The sequence below is a fragment of the Melanaphis sacchari genome, unplaced genomic scaffold, assembly GCF_002803265.2.
Source record: "Melanaphis sacchari strain LSU unplaced genomic scaffold, SCAv2.0 Contig135_pilon_pilon, whole genome shotgun sequence".
NCBI classification, from domain to species: Eukaryota; Metazoa; Arthropoda; class Insecta; order Hemiptera; family Aphididae; genus Melanaphis; species Melanaphis sacchari.
In genome coordinates this window covers 2749-18901 of record NW_020270567.1, presented here as the reverse complement: position 1 = coordinate 18901, position 16153 = coordinate 2749, and the positions used below count along the sequence as shown (strand labels likewise).

Here is a 16153-nt window from a genome sequence, read left to right as displayed (position 1 = left end):
CAAATAATTTAAAAACTAATTAAAACGATTTAATAATAATATAAATTAAATAATTAAAAACCAAATAACCAAAAATATCCTCTTAATAACCATTATGCAAAAAAAGTAAACTTATTATTATTTTTTATTTTAGTGCAAGATATAACTTTGAAGTAGCGTACAATTTGATATAATTATACGCGAAACTTGAAAAAACAAGATGAATGTAAAAGATCTGGTTCGGCGGCTACAAAAATTAGACAGTACGTCTACGGTGAACAGTTGTCATTCCTGAGAAAAACGAAGGAGTTACGTAATACTGATTCTAGTTATGCAACAACTGAAGAAGATGGAGTAGACAATTTTGATGAAATTGAGCATGATTCGGTGACTTGTGTTGACGATGGTATAAATAACAGCAACATAGATATGGATATTACAGCAACATCTTCAAATGAAAAATCCACAAGTAAAAGAAAAAAACTCAATATGGAACATGCATTAATCGACTTTATGAAAAGCCACAAAGCATCAAAGAAAACCTTTGACAATGATGAAGATTTGGCTTTTTTTATTCATAATTACCATGCGTTAAATCTTTAACAATGGATAAGAAATTTGAATTTAGAATGCAAACAATGCAGCTCCTACAAAACTTAAAAACACCAGAACATAGTCAATTTTATAATACTTCGTATGCAACTTTCAATAAAACACCCGCAAATTTCCGTCCACCACCATCTTCGTCAGCTTTGTCTTATTACTCTCAATTCTCCAGTGATGAGTTGTCAAACGAATATACAACCATGGACAATGTTCGTTATTTAAATCCCAGTTCATAATTATATTTTTTTACGCAATATTATTATTAAAAAAGTAAAACATTATAATATACCTATTTATTATAAAGGTGTCCCGACAATTGAGCGCGGGGAAAATTGGGCACTGCGACAATTAAGCGCTATAATATTTTACTAACTACTGTTCACGAGATGATGAAATTATAAATAAATCTGTTCACACTGTCTACGAATACCTATATAACCCGTCAGATAATAATTATGTTTGATGATAATATTATTACTTATTTGCCGCATCGTTCGTATCGTATCGATACAGTGTTATTAAATCGTTTTTTTTTTAGAATAAAATTTCAACGACGATAACACAGCAGTAGATGTAGGTTTTTATCGTTGGATAACTTTACTGTCGTAATTTTACACGTGCAAAATGAACACTATTCTCTTTTCGTTTTCATTCAATTAATTGTATTCAAAATTTTAATTTTTTTTAATTACAAAATGGAATTTATTAAAAGTGAAAAAGGTCGAGACCTACTATGTTACAACAGATATTTATATAGATTTGACAAAAACAGTAGTTGGCGATGTATTGAATGCAATACGAAAAAATGTCGTGGTCGTATTAATTTGACGGATGGTCAAATTATTAGTAAAAGCGAAAAAGAGTGTAACCATGTACCCGATATAGCAAAAATTGAAGCGAGAAAAGCAGTGCAATTTTTAAAAACAACGGCAAAACATACTGAACTTAGTACTCAAGCAGTTTTAGGTGCAGTGTCTTTACAGGTAAATATAATATAAATTTAATATTAATATTCATGAGATCATTATTATATCACTGTATAATTTATATGTATCTACGACCTACGTATACAGTAAAACCTCTAAATACCGGACACTCTCGGTCACCTTAATTTTGTCCGTTATTTAAAGGTATCCGCTATTCAGAGGGGGGAAATAACTTGCAGAAATTAATAACTATGTACAACATTATTTATATGTATATATGCAATATGTATAATAATGATATATGTATACCTATAATTTTTATTATTTTAATACAAATATTTATTATACATACCTATTATGTATTATTTAAAGTTCTGATATTATTATCTATGTAAAAATTAATGAAAATGTAAACAAAAATTAACATTTATTGAAAAAATCAGTTACTTTAGCTTATTTAAGACCTTGATGCATAGTAATTTCATGTATCAAGGCATTTTCTAATTCGACTGCGTTGGAGAACAGTGAAGTGTTCTGTATATCGATAGAAGAACATAAACTGTTGAAAAATCGTATGAAAAACGTTTTTATAGATAACGGACGGATTAGATAAACTATAATTGTACATAGTATAATAATGAATAGTAGTCAGATTATATAAGATAGTTAGATAGATATTTATTGAGGCATTCCACGATTATTCAACATTTACGATAAAAATCGTCAAAATCAAAAATGAAATTGCCATAAAAGTGTCCGTTATTTAGAGGTTTTCCTGTATAAAAGTGGTGAAAATGTCCCCGTTCCCATAAAAACGTTCGCTTTTAGGAAGTGTCCGTCAGGGCCGGCTTTAGATACGATCGATGTGTGCGTCGGCACAGGGGCGCCAAAATCAGGGGGTCGCGCAAGATGCGTTAAAATTAGAACACCCTCAAGCACTGGCGGTAAAATTCTTGTACAGTTTGCATATGAGCGGTGGTGTGGTGGTGGTACTAGGCAATTTCTAATCTCGTCGTAGCCGCTCGGGATCTATGTGTTAGTCGCAAGGTATCCAGGTAGTCGTAAATTTTTATCGCAATAATAGTTTGTCGAATATTGTATCAGATAATATTATTATGTTTTATTGTACAACAGTAACTACTAACTAATATTATTGTGACCGACTGAGCGATTAGATAAGCGGACCGACTCGATAACGATAATTTATTATGAATCGTATTCGCATGTACCTACGTAAAATCATTTTTGAATTTCTTTGTTCTTTTCATTTTGACTGTTGAGGTGGACACATGTTAGTTGCAGTCTACAATTACAATTTACAATAGGTAAGCTTTAAAACTTAATTAAACGTAATATTTATTATGTATTTAAAATTGTAAATGGTTTTGCGTGGGATGTATTAGATGTATTTTAGTTTTTTTTGTTTTCTATTTTTCAATTCACTGAATTGTTATCGGCACTTATTGCAGTATCTACTTGCAAATATCGTATAATCATAATTGGTTGAATAATAATAAAGTTGTGGTTAAAATATGTACTCACGTTTATTTTATAATTTTGCTATTTTAGAATCAAAAAAAAATATTTTGCTTATTGTGTTATAATAATAGTTAGTTATAATCATTATATTTTATGAAATGTATACTATAGTTACGAATTATATACTATAATTACGAAATAATTATTAGAATTAGAATTACTACTACAATTATGAAAATGGTTATTTCTTGTATCTCAAGCTGTTTATAAAGTTTCACTAAAGGGCCAAAGTCATGATTTTTTTATATACTTATTTATATTTAATTATTTATACATATTATTTATATTATAAATTGTGTTATGTTCATTTTTCATGATAATTTTCTAATAAATAAAATGTTTTTCTTTAACAGTTTCGATTTATTGATAATCAAACATAAAATAAAAATGTCTGGATTAAAAAAAAAAACCCCTGGAGCAGAATATAAAAAAAGAAATCGAATTTGAACGAAATAAAAAGTCAATGAATCTTCAGAAGTATTTAAATAGCTCATTATCTGAAAGTAATGAATTTCATAGTTCACCATCCACCTCGGCTTCAATAGGATTTAATAGTGAAAATACCCAGATTGAATCGGATAAAATTTCCAACAATCAATGTGATTCTATCGCAATTACGAGTAATTTTGTTCTTAATAACATTAATAAAACAATTATTCCTGATACTGCAAACAATGACATAAATAAAGAATCACATTTAGTTCAAAATTCTCCTGTTACAATCGATAATAATATATATGATCATGATCCAGCTTTATGGCCTAAAGTTATAAGTTCTAAACTAAAAGATTTAATAATTTCGTATGGCCCTAGACAAGTGTTTTTAAAACAATATCCAAAGGATGATAAAGATCGACATTTTTCAAGTATTCATTATTCTCGTACACTCCCAAATAATGAACTTATTCCTCGGCGTTGGCTCATATATTCCGAAAGTTCAGATAGAGTATATTGTTTTTGTTGTTTATGTTTTCACCAAGGATCAAGATCTTCTCTGGCAAATACGGGCTTCAATGATTGGATTCATTTATCATCCACCTTAAAATCTCATGAAACCTGTAGTAATCATATTTTATCTTATACTAAGTGGATAGAAACTGAATTAAGACTTAAAAGTGGGAAATCAATTGATCACTTGGAACAGTTACTAATTCAAAAAGAATCTGAGCGCTGGAATCAAGTTTTAACACGCTTAATGAACATTGCCTTATACTTGGCAGAAAATAACATAGCTTTCCGCGGAGTTTCTGATAAACTTTACAGTCCGAATAATGGAAAATATCTTGGTCTTATTCAATTGTTTGCCAAGTTTGATCCTATAATGCAGAGGTATTCAAACTGTGCGTCGCGGCTCCCAGGGGCGTCGCGGGAGTTGTCGAAGGGAGCCGCGTCATATAATTGAAAACCAATAAATATTTTATAATATAAATTATTTTTAATTAATAAAATATTTTTACGAAAAACGTTTGTTATTATCATTGAGGCACACCGTTTGGGAAACGTTGAATTGTCTACAGTCTACAATCTACAACAATCATTCACTAAATATAGCTTTAATTGGTCGCGTAAGTTGCGATAGCGATAGCGATACCATCGATTGCCATCGTTAAATTATCAGTGCGTTTGTCGTGTTTGGCAGTATTAGTCGCAAGTTGTGTTTATCTATTGACTATTAACGTGTTTACGTGTACACAATTGATAGTTTTCTCGTTTTAGTTAAGTTTTAGATTTATATCAGGATGGATAAATTTTTGAACAGACCTAAACGTGATAATCCGGAATTTGATAGTTCTAATACTGTAAGAAAATCAAAACACCGTAAATATGATGAGAGTTACATGGATTATGGTTTTACGTATACGGTAGTGGAGAATGAAGAACGTCCACAGTGTGTTATTTGTTTCAAAGTTACGGCTGTTGAAAGCATGCTCCCTAATAAAATGAAACGTCATTTAGAAACGGTACATGAAACTTTGAAAAATAAACCACGTACATATTTTGAGTCAAAATTAAAAGCAATGCGTGAACAAAAGACAACCTTTGCCAAGCATGCTAAGATACCTTCTAAGGCTCTGCTTGCATCTTACAAAGTTGCTTATCAGGTCGCTAAATGTAAAAAACCACACACTATCGCAGAACAGCTCATTTTACCGGCAGCAATGGATATGGTGTCAATTATGCTTGAGGAGGTTGCTGCCAAGCAATTAATGAACATACCATTATCAGATACTACTATTAGTCGCAGAATACTTGATTTAGCTGAAGATATTAACGATCAGTTGATAGATAAATTAAAAGGCAAGGATTTTTCTCTACAACTGGACGAAGCCACTGATAATTATAATGATGGCCACCTAATCTGTTACGTTAGGTTTATAGATGGTGGCGTTTTTCACGAAGATCTTCTTTTTTGCCGAACTATTAAAAGTCAAGCTAGAGCAGTAGATTTATTCCAAATGCTCGATTTTTTCATAACGGAAAATAATTTAATGTGGAAAATGTGCTGTGGTATTTGTACTGATGGAGCTCGTTCGATGTCAGGATGTTACAACGGACTTCAAGCCCTCATTAAAAGAAAAGCCCCATTTGCTGTATGGACTCATTGCATAATTTACAGAGAAGCTCTCGCTTCAAAATCTATCAGCCCATCTCTTGATGAGGTATTGCAATCAACTATTAAAATCGTTAACTTCATTAAAACTCGTCTGTTGAAATCCAGATGTTTCGAACAAATGTGTGTTGATATGGGAGCTGAGCACACTTCCTTACTTTACTATTGCAATTCTCGATGGCTTTCACGTGGAAATGTAGTGGCAAGAGTACTCGAACTTAGAAAAGAACTTCATATTTTTCTTTTAGACCACCATGAATACTACAAACAATTTGAAGACACTGATTTTCTTACAAAACTGTCATATCTTTCCGATATTTTTTCAAAGCTAAATATATTAAATAAATCGTTACAAGGAAATGAAACCCACATTTTTGAGCTTCTTGATAAAATTACGGCTTTCCAAAGAAAATTAGTTTTATGGAAGACTAAAATATAAGACAACACTTTTAATGACTGCTTTCCTATGCTCCATACATTTCTAAAAGAAAATGATATGAACTTGAATGAGATCGTCAAAAATGAGTTCATTGACCACTTATCTAACCTCAAAATTCATTTCGAACACTATTTTCCAAAAAATAATCAACAACAAAATTGGATCAAAGATCCCTTCAGTGCTGACCTTCCAACAAATTTGTCATCTATTGAACAAGAACAGTGGATCGATGTAACATCAGATTCCACAATGAAGACCAAGTTCGGATCATCGTCGTTAACACAATTTTGGACGCATGTGAAACTACAATACACCGAATTGGCCACCAAAGCTTTGAAAAATTTAACACCTTTTGCAACTTCGTACCTCTGTGAGACCGGGTTTTCTGCGTTAGCCGTAATTAAAACAAAATATCGATCAAAAGTGAACGTTGAGAAGGAGATGAGAATAGCTATTTCCAAACTTGAGCCACGATTTGAACATATTTGAACAAGCGCATCCATCTCACTAAAAATCTAGTAATAAGTAATATTGATTATTTAATATTATTGTAATTTTATTGAGTTATATTTCCTAAGACTAAACATAAAATATTTTGTTATATTTTTTTTTACAATAACTACTTATTTATAATTTTTTTATATATGTAATATGGTAAATAAATAATTAGTATAAAATATAAATTACATTCATATAAACATTGATTTTTTTGTCATTTTTAATTTGGGAGCCGTCAACATTTTGTGAAGACTTGAAGGAGCCTTGGGATGAAAAAGTTTGAATACCTCTGCTATAATGCAAGATCGTGTAACTCGAATTTAAAAAAAATGAAATTAAGGACCATTATTGTGGAAAAAATATTTTAAATGAACTGATTCAAATAATGGCAGACAAAGTCACTGCTACAATCATATCCAAAGCCCACAAAGCTAAATATTATTCTATCATAGCTGATTGCACTCCTGATGTAAACCACATAGAGCAATTGTCTTTGACTATCAGATTTGTCGATTTATCTAAAGAAAATGTAGATATAAGTGAACATTTTTTTTCAATTCACTCCTATAAACGATTCAACTGGAAAAGGGCTGTCTGAAAGTATTTTAAATTTATTAAATATACATAATCTCAAACTGAAAAACTGCAGGGGACAAGGCTATGACTAAAGACCGGATTCCCGTGTAATTGCATCTTTTTATGGCGTGTTCTAAATTCAATAGAAACAAGCTACAAATCCAAATCAAGAGATGTAGATTAATTTAAAGAAAGTTTTATGTTGCACAAAATTGCACGTTTCGGGTTTTTTTTTTATAAAAATGTACTTTTTTACAAATATTTTTGTATTTTTGTATTATTTTTATCGGTGCTATATTATGTTGTTATACAAAGTATTGGACTTTTATATCTAACAATATAATTATATATATATACAACCATGTAATACGAAGTAATTAAGATAATGACTAAGGTACCTTACTACGATAGTCGATAGATTCGGTGTTTCCTAGTTGCGGACAAAGTCACAAAAACCATGCGAGTTGCGGATGAAATCTAAAAAGGTAACATACGAATTGCGGACACAAATGTAACATACTAATTGCGTACAATCAATTATTCGTGGTTCATGGCGTAAAAAATAGTGTTTACGTACCATTATTTTTTTGTTTTTTGGTTGGCAAATCAGTTACTGATTATTGTACAGCACTAGAATTTTTAAAAAAACGTTCACCAATCCTACCAACTACTTTTCATATTGATTTTGAACAATCTATTCACTCAGCTGTTCGTCTAGTATGGTCAATGAGCAAAATAAAAGGATGTCGGTTCCATCTCGGACAAGCTTGGTACCGAAAAATACAGTCATTAGGTCTAGCTAAAGTATATAAGAGGGCGAAAATGGGAACTTTTTAAAATCATTTTTGGTCTACCGTTTTTGCTACCAACAGAAGTGGATGACTGTTTACAGATGACTTTATGTCTACGCTACCACTGGCTATACTTATACACGATTTTTTAGATTATGTTTTGAACTATAATAATAGATTCTGCAATATTTCTCCAGAAATATGGGCGAATTTCTTCATCTATTTCACGAACCACAAATGCTTGTGAAAGTTTCCATGCTAAAATTAATGGTATGTTTTATCGCAGTACCCTAATATATATCAATTGATCGAGGCCATAAATGAAGTACACCTAGTAGCTATCCTAAAATAAACTATACTGCTGTAAAATTTAAACGAGCCAAAGAACTGTCGAAAGAGGATTATTAGTAAACAAATGTTGCAATATTCAAATGGTGAAATCAGTGATTATCATTTATACATGCTGTTTCAAAAATTTTGCTACAAAACTATAAAATGAAAAGTGGTGAAGGGAAATTTGTGTCCGCAAATTACAGATTTTATTTAAAAACTTTGTAGCAACTAGTACTATGATAACGAAAACGTGTCCGCAATTGTTATGTTACAATATTGACCTGAATAATTTCGTCCGCAACTAGTATGCGTCCGATAGATTATCGATTACATATTCAGTATACACATACAGTACTACTGCAGTCTATAGGATAATACTATATGAAAATTCAAATCAGTATTTGATATTTTATCAAAAACAGAAATTTTTTCCGGATACAATATTTTAAAACTGTACAACAATTTAATAAATGAAAATTATGTAGATTTAAAAGAAGATCCTGTATTATAAGCTGCTACAAACAATGCCCGATAACAAGTGTCGACGTAGAACGTGTTTTCGCAGTTAAAAAATATATTAAGTGACAGAAGACATAATTTTAAAGAAAAACTTGAAATGTACATGATTATAAATTTTAATCAAATATTGTAAAGTCAGTTATATACATATTGTCCAGTGCTCGAAATGAAAATTTTACGAACGGAACGTTTAAAATTAATATGAGTATTATAATATTAATTTTAATTTAATTATTTTGAATTTTAAGCTTAAAAAATTTACAATCAAATTGAATACATAGTTTATAATAATTTCCATAATGCTGAATATTTGTCGTCAATTTTTGTCACGTTTCGACTTGCATTGTCATCAGCAGCATGTCCACCTTTGGCTAACCATGACCGTACATATTTTCAGGACGAAATTCAGTGGGGGAGGGCCAACACAATTCATAAATAAAGTGCAGAGACTGTACTAATATTTAATGAAGATCTGAGAGGTGTTATAATTTCATTCATTGAGCTAAAATTTCTCGCACTCACTTGTAGATATCGGAATAGTCGCTAAGGTTTTAAAAGTATTTGTAAGTCGTCTGGAACACTTCTTTCCTCCTTCCAATTTGAATATTTGAAAACCCCGAACAATATCATTTTCTTTATTTAATTGAAAGGCGACATAAGTGACGTATTTTATCATCTCCAAATGTAATATTTTTCGATTTCATCATTATCGGAAGTAAGCCATTTTTTTGGATCTAGTACTACGTAGTAGTATTTTTCTTTTGTTTATTACGGAGCCACTTTCGTATGGTGTAACCTTATACTGCAATAAGTCATCTTTTGGATTCCAAATAAGTCCCAAAATTTTTGTAGGACCGTTATCCAACTCCATAATTAAGTTCTTTTCCTTATTATTTCCGAGTATACCTTCTAGTAAAATAGGATCATTGGCTGCCCATTTGCGTAACTCAAAACCACCTTTACGTAAAATATTTATAACGTCGTCTCTTATACGTATAGTATCTGGAATTGTATTTGCTCCCGACAGCAGGTCATCCATATAGAAATCATTTTGAATGATTTCGGAGGCACCTGGATGGTTTGTCAATTCTTCTTCTGCCAACTTGTGTAGACAGCCTGTCGCTAAAAACGAAGCCGGAACGGTGCCATACGTTATGGTGTTTAAACGATATATTTGTATTTTTTCATTAGTACTAGGACGCCATAATATTAATTGATAATCTCGATGCTTTTCTTCGATCAGGACTTGACGATACATTTGCTTAATATCGGCTGTTATAACGTATTTATGGGTCCGAAATCGCGCCAACAAGGTAACGAGCTCTTCCTGTATTACAGGACCTTTCAATAATACATCGTTTAGGCTTAGATTCGAAGTAGTTCGGCACGTGCCGTCAAAAACGACACGCAATTTAGTGGTGGTGCTATCAGTTTTTATTACGGCATGGTGCGGTAAAAAATAATGGTTTTTCAGATCATATGAATCCACAGGTGACATGTGACCTAAACTTTGATATTCTTCCATGAATTTTACATAATCTTCCTTTAAGGACTCGTTTGCATTTAATCGTCGTTCTAATGCCAGAAATCTTCTCAATGCTATGTCTAGTGACTCGCCTAATTTCGCTACAGAATCGCGAAACGGCAAACAAACTGTAAATCTTCCGTCTTCTCGTCTTTTTACTGTATTATCAAAGAGCTGTTGACATAATTTTTCTTCGAGCGAATACGACTTTTCCGACGAGATTTCTTCCGATTGCCAAAATCTTGAAACCTTTTCTTCCAATCTTAACAGGTCAGTGCACGCGACAAACGACATAATTGAGCTGGGCGGGTTGTTTTTCGTGCTAGGTACTTGGCCACTTGTAATATAACCAAAATGTGTTTCTTGAAAGAATACTCCATTTTTCACTGGCTGAATACGATCGGTTCCTAATACCTCAAAAAATACCGAGGCACCTAAAATAATATCAATTTTCTGTGGTTTATAATATTGTGGGTCAGCCAGCTGAATATTTCTTGGAACGTTCATGTTGGATGTATCTATATGTATTAACGGTATATTGTTAGTTAATTTAGGTAACTCCAAAAATTCAAAGGTTGATTTGTAATTTGAACCTAGCGATTCTATTGTTGCACACACTGCGGATGACGATTTTTGTTGAGACTGACCTATACCGGCGATAGCACATGATATTTTCGAACGTCGTAATTTTAATATTTGACATACTTCCTCAGTCATAAAATTATTTTGCGAACCAGTATCTAATAATACACGACACTTCATTGACTTTCCGTCTTTGTTATATACCTTTACAATAGCTGTAGCTAATAAAACGGTCGCGCTATCTATCTTTGATGCATGAACACTTATCGATGCGGCTTCCGTTGAATTTACATTTGACTTTTCAGTCAACGTATTATTTGTACTGGGCTCACTGGTCGTAGTGGCGAAATTTTTCTTTTTAAAATTGTCTACTTTCATTAAATGTAATAAACTATTGTGAGAGCGCGAACATTTGGCACAACGACGTGATTGACATTTAACATTAGGATGAGGACGTAAACAAATTTTGCACAATTTAAGAGCATCGATTTTCTTTATACGATCGCTAACTGACAAGGCTAAAAATGACGGACAACGATAAATTGTATGTGCACTAGCGCAATTATAACATTTTATTTCATTCGTTGAAACGTGCGCAGTTGACTTATTTGGCCATCTTTTGGTTACAGTACCGCTTACTTGTTGCACATTATCACCATTCGATGATTCGATTGCTTCTAACACTAAGAATCTGTTTTGTAAAAATTCTAATAACTTTTCTGCCGTAGAAATTTCATTCTTTTCTGAAACTGTTTCCCATTCGCGCAGGCATTCTTTGTCAAGTTTAATCGTAATTAAATGAATTAGTAATGAACCCCACAATTTAGGTTGCTGACCTAACATTTGAAGAGCATTTATATGACCGTTTAGCCCATCGATTAATTGACGCAATTGAAATGACGATTCTGACGTGACAGCAGGTAACCCATACAACGCCTTAGTATGATTTTGAATTAACACTTTTTTATTGTTATAACGCGATACTAAGGTTTGCCATGCGATTCTATAATTTTCGGCGGTTGTTCCTAAACATTGCAAACATTTTTCGGCATCACCTTCGAGTGCTTCACGCAAATAGAAAAATTTTTGTATTTCCGATATATCTCTATTGTTATGTACAAATGCTGTGAAAATGTCATAAAAGGTTGCCCATTCCGAATATAGGCCCGTAAATTTTGGTATTTGCAACGCAGCTAATTTCACGGGTGCTACTTGATTACTACTCGTATTACTATTGTTTTGAATTTCACTATTTGCACGCGGATAACTGATGCTTTGCTCTAGTTCCTCTTCTTTTATAATTTTATCACAATTTGCCATAGCTTTATAATAAACATCTTCGACTTCGACGCGGTAATTTTCACTATCCTCCGATACACCGCTCTCTTCTTCAATTGACGACTGAACTTCCTCGAAAGCATCAAACAACTCTTTTAAACGATCTTTTCGACTTCTTATCTGATTAACCTCGAGGTTACTTCGTTCTCCTAGCGTGTAACTTAAAATACGCGTCATTTGGCCCTTTAATACTCCGCGGCGACTTACAAGCGTTGCCGGTTCACCCATAATAAATAATTAATTATTCAGATTTAAATAGACTACTACGGTAAGGTAACGCAAATTAAGTTGAATTGTAACGACCAAACAAAAAAAAAGAAACACTGCTGTATCTATACGAGGAATTTGCCTAAGGTAATTAAGAATTAAATCTCTGACCTTTAATCGACGTTTGATCCGTGTTGAGCTGCTGACCACGGACAATTCGATTTCTTACTGAACGACATGATGAACTATAATTCGCTTCAATTTACAGTTGAATTTGTACGAATAAAACTCATGTATTCCGATATTATGAGCACGAATTATATGATTATACGATATCAGATATCGTCATATTAATGTAAACAACTATACGTGATAACGTGATATCAATATACGACGTGACACTTATATGCGGCGACGGTACGACTACTAACAATAACGTTACACCGATTCGACGCTTGTACGAATTTCGGCAATTTCGCTATAACGAATAACGAATTAACGAATTACGAATTAATGAATTACGAATTACGAATTAATGATTTTAAACAACAAACCAAACATTTCTGCGATCGAACGACAGAATAAATTTACGATGAATACTTTATTCGACCTTTAAAAAAAGCGAACTGCGAGGCGTGTAAACACGTGAATTTAACTTTATACGCGTAACGCACTAACGCATCCGGCTCGAATGGACCATGTTTTCTTTCGAAATGTTTTACGGGCGAGACCCGAAGGTAGGAATAAAGTATAAAGTATATTTTACTCGAAAACGATTTTATTATTTAAACGAAAAGATTTTTTTTTGTTTAAAAACGGACGATTTTGCACTCGAGCACATTATTATTACAAAGTACGACTGACTCGCATTTTTTTGTTGATAACGGCATCGACAACAACCGTTGACCGATTGATGTTGTGCTCGAAATCAAACATACCGCCCGCTTTGAAACATTGTACAACTCAATAATGTTTCAAGACCTTAATACATTTTTTTTTTTTTTTATACAATGCTAATAATGAAAGTACAAAAGAAAATGACAACGTAAGTCAAAGTATATGAGACTTTAAAAACAAATAAATTTATAATTATAGAGATATTAACATAGACAAAATTTAAGTTTGTTGTGGAATTTTTAAACAGCTTGATTCCCCTCAAAAGGTAATGGACACACCATCCGGATAGCTCGCGTGAATTGACCTTTGGCAGACAGTAATGTGACCACTCTTACAACATTGTCCGGACCAGTATGTACTTGTACTACCTTGCCCAATTTCCATTGTAAAGGAGGTATGTTATCTTCCTTCATCAATACCACTGTACCAATCTTCACTCTGGGCCCCTTCTCGCCTTCCCATCTACTACGTTGCTGTAATTGAGCCAAATATTCCTTTTGCCATCGAGACCATATTTGTTGGAATGCCTGTGTTACTCTTCGCCACCTATTTAATCTATTTATAGGTGTGGTGGTAGTGTCAGGCTCAGGTATAGCAATCAACGAGTCTCCAGTAAGGAAATGGGCCGGAGTTAAAGCCTTTAAGTCGGAAGGATCGGAGGACAACGGGCACAAGGGGCGAGAATTTAGACAAGCCTCTACTTGAATTACAACAGTGTTCAATTCCTCATAAGTCATATTTGCGTTACCTACCGTTCTGTATAAATGAGTCTTTACCGATTTTACCGCAGCTTCCCATAAACCCCCGAAATGGGGGGATCGAGGCGGTATGAAATGCCAGCGGATTTCCAATTTGGTGAAATATCCTTGGATGGTTTCCATACTTTCTTCGTTATGAAATAAATTTTTTAACTAGGATAATCTGCGATTGGCCCCAACGAAATTTGTTGCATTGTCTGAGTATATATCTGAACAGAGTCCTCTTCGGCTGGTGAAACGTTTAAGTGCATTTAGAAATGCTTGCGTTGACAAGTCACAAACAAATTCGAGATGTATTGCCTTCGTGGCAAAACATACGAAAACGCATAAGTATCCCTTTGTAATCGGTGCATTTCGACGTAAACTTCCTTTAATCATGAAAGGTCCAGCGAAATCTATACCACATACGGAGAATGGTCGACTTGGTTCTATCCTTTGTTTTGGCAGGTTACCCATTATTGGTTGAACGGTAACAGGTTTTGTTCTAAAACAATGAACGCATTCATAAAATATCTTTCTGGCCATGTTACGTCCATGTATAGTCCAAAAACGTTCTCGAACATAAGAAAGCATTGCAGCTGGACCCCCATGCATTGTTCTTTCGTGTGCATCGCGAAATATTAACTTAGAGACAGAACACGTTTGTGGAATCAGCATAGGATGTCGTTGAAAAACGTCAAGTGTCTCGGCGTTTTTTAGTCTGCCACCCACTCTGAGAATTTGATTTTTATCTAAGAATGCACATAAACGAAATATTTTGCTTTTTTTAGACACCTGACCAGTTGCTTTCAAATCGGCGATTTCTTCTGACCAATACTGGACTTGCACTGCTTTCACTATGCATTGAGTTGCCTTGACTATTTCGTCGGGTTGTATTAGTCCGATATTTTTTACCTTAAGACGATTGAAACGTAGACAGTACGCAATGACACGCAATAATTTCATCCATGATGAACTACGTTCTATAACTGACCAATCGTTACTAACTGTTGACACGAGGTTGATTGTTTTTCGCATTTCAGGAATTTCGACTTTCTTATCAACCTTGGGTATTGTTGGCCAAAAGCTTTCATTTTTCTTTAGCCATGTAGGACCTTCCCACCAGATTTTTTCACTTTGTATCATAGAAGGATCTCGGCCGCGGGAAATAACGTCAGCGGGATTATCATCACTTTTCACATGACGCCACTCATGAGCTGACGTCAAGTCTTGAATTTCACCCACTCGATGGGAGACGAACACATTCCAATTTGCTGAAGGTGATGAAATCCAAGCTATCACTATTGTCGAATCGGTCCACAAATAACGCCGACTTATGTTTAATTTTAATTTTTTAATTATTTTGTTAGACAATCTGCACAACATCTTTCCGTGTGTTGCGGGGTCGACCAGTTCTTCCGGGTTGCCCCGGAGACACTCAGCCCCTTTATGTAACCGCGGAGTTGTCTCTTCCGGGCAGTAATCCCAGATTGCTCCGGGGGTCCTACCCGGGGCGCCGCCTCACCTCGGGCGCCATAATGAGTGACCGCCGCGGCCAGAGCCCGACGGATTATCGCCTGAGTCAAACCCCTTCTACTAAGGCGGTACTCCCACAACCACCACGAGTCCTTCCTCAAGTGTGCCTTCCCCGGTGCGGGCGAGCGCGAGTCCTCGGTGAGTCCACGCGGTCGTGCGCCTCGGGTCCAGCACCCCCGGAGCGTTGAGGCGCTATTAGCAAGCCGACTCGACGGGGCTTACTCCGAGTCCCGTGGTACAAGGTTTGAACCCGGCGTTCAGGCCCTCGCAACTGCCTTGTCCGCAAGCAAGTCGGTCGGGGCACCGCTGTGTGTACCGCGACGACTCCTTTATAGCGCGTACGGTTTTGATCTTTATCGACAGATTGCCGTTTCTGCCGGTGCCTATCTCATATCAAGCCCCGAGCCGGCTGAATACGTGCACGTGCTTCGCCCGATGGGTGGTCTGGCCCCTTTAGTTCGAGCTCTCGGTCTAGGCAAGAATTTGTTCATAGGGAGCGAGGACACCCAATTCG

The 16153-nt window shown here is 34.5% G+C and overlaps 4 protein-coding genes across 4 annotated transcripts; 3 read left to right on the top strand and 1 right to left on the bottom strand.

Moving 5' to 3' along the window:
* Positions 1-3513: 3513 nt before the first annotated feature.
* Positions 3514-4452, top strand: LOC112591515 (zinc finger MYM-type protein 5-like). Its single transcript, XM_025335360.1, has one exon. It carries the CDS (start codon positions 3514-3516, stop codon positions 4450-4452), a length of 939 nt encoding a protein of 312 aa, XP_025191145.1.
* A 337-nt stretch (positions 4453-4789) lies between these two features.
* Positions 4790-6100, top strand: LOC112591514 (protein FAM200B-like). Its single transcript, XM_025335358.1, has one exon. The coding sequence runs from the start codon at positions 4790-4792 to the stop codon at positions 6098-6100; it is 1311 nt and encodes a 436-aa protein (XP_025191143.1).
* A 27-nt stretch (positions 6101-6127) lies between these two features.
* Positions 6128-6589, top strand: LOC112591513 (zinc finger BED domain-containing protein 5-like). The gene has a single exon (XM_025335357.1). It carries the CDS (start codon positions 6128-6130, stop codon positions 6587-6589), a length of 462 nt encoding a protein of 153 aa, XP_025191142.1.
* Positions 6590-14277: 7688 nt separating this feature from the next.
* On the bottom strand, positions 14278-15489 carry LOC112591512. Its single transcript, XM_025335356.1, has one exon. The coding sequence runs from the start codon at positions 15487-15489 to the stop codon at positions 14278-14280; it is 1212 nt and encodes a 403-aa protein (XP_025191141.1).
* Between the last annotated feature and the right edge of the window lie 664 nt (positions 15490-16153).

What these genes read in the sequence shown, in the direction of transcription:
- LOC112591515 (XM_025335360.1), top strand. Translation starts at nt 3,514, where the DNA reads ATGAATCTTCAGAAGTATTTAAATAGCTCATTATCTGAAAGTAATGAA.
- LOC112591514 (XM_025335358.1), top strand. Translation starts at nt 4,790, where the DNA reads ATGGATAAATTTTTGAACAGACCTAAACGTGATAATCCGGAATTTGAT.
- LOC112591513 (XM_025335357.1), top strand. Translation starts at nt 6,128, where the DNA reads ATGCTCCATACATTTCTAAAAGAAAATGATATGAACTTGAATGAGATC.
- LOC112591512 (XM_025335356.1), bottom strand. Translation starts at nt 15,489, where the DNA reads ATGTTGTGCAGATTGTCTAACAAAATAATTAAAAAATTAAAATTAAAC.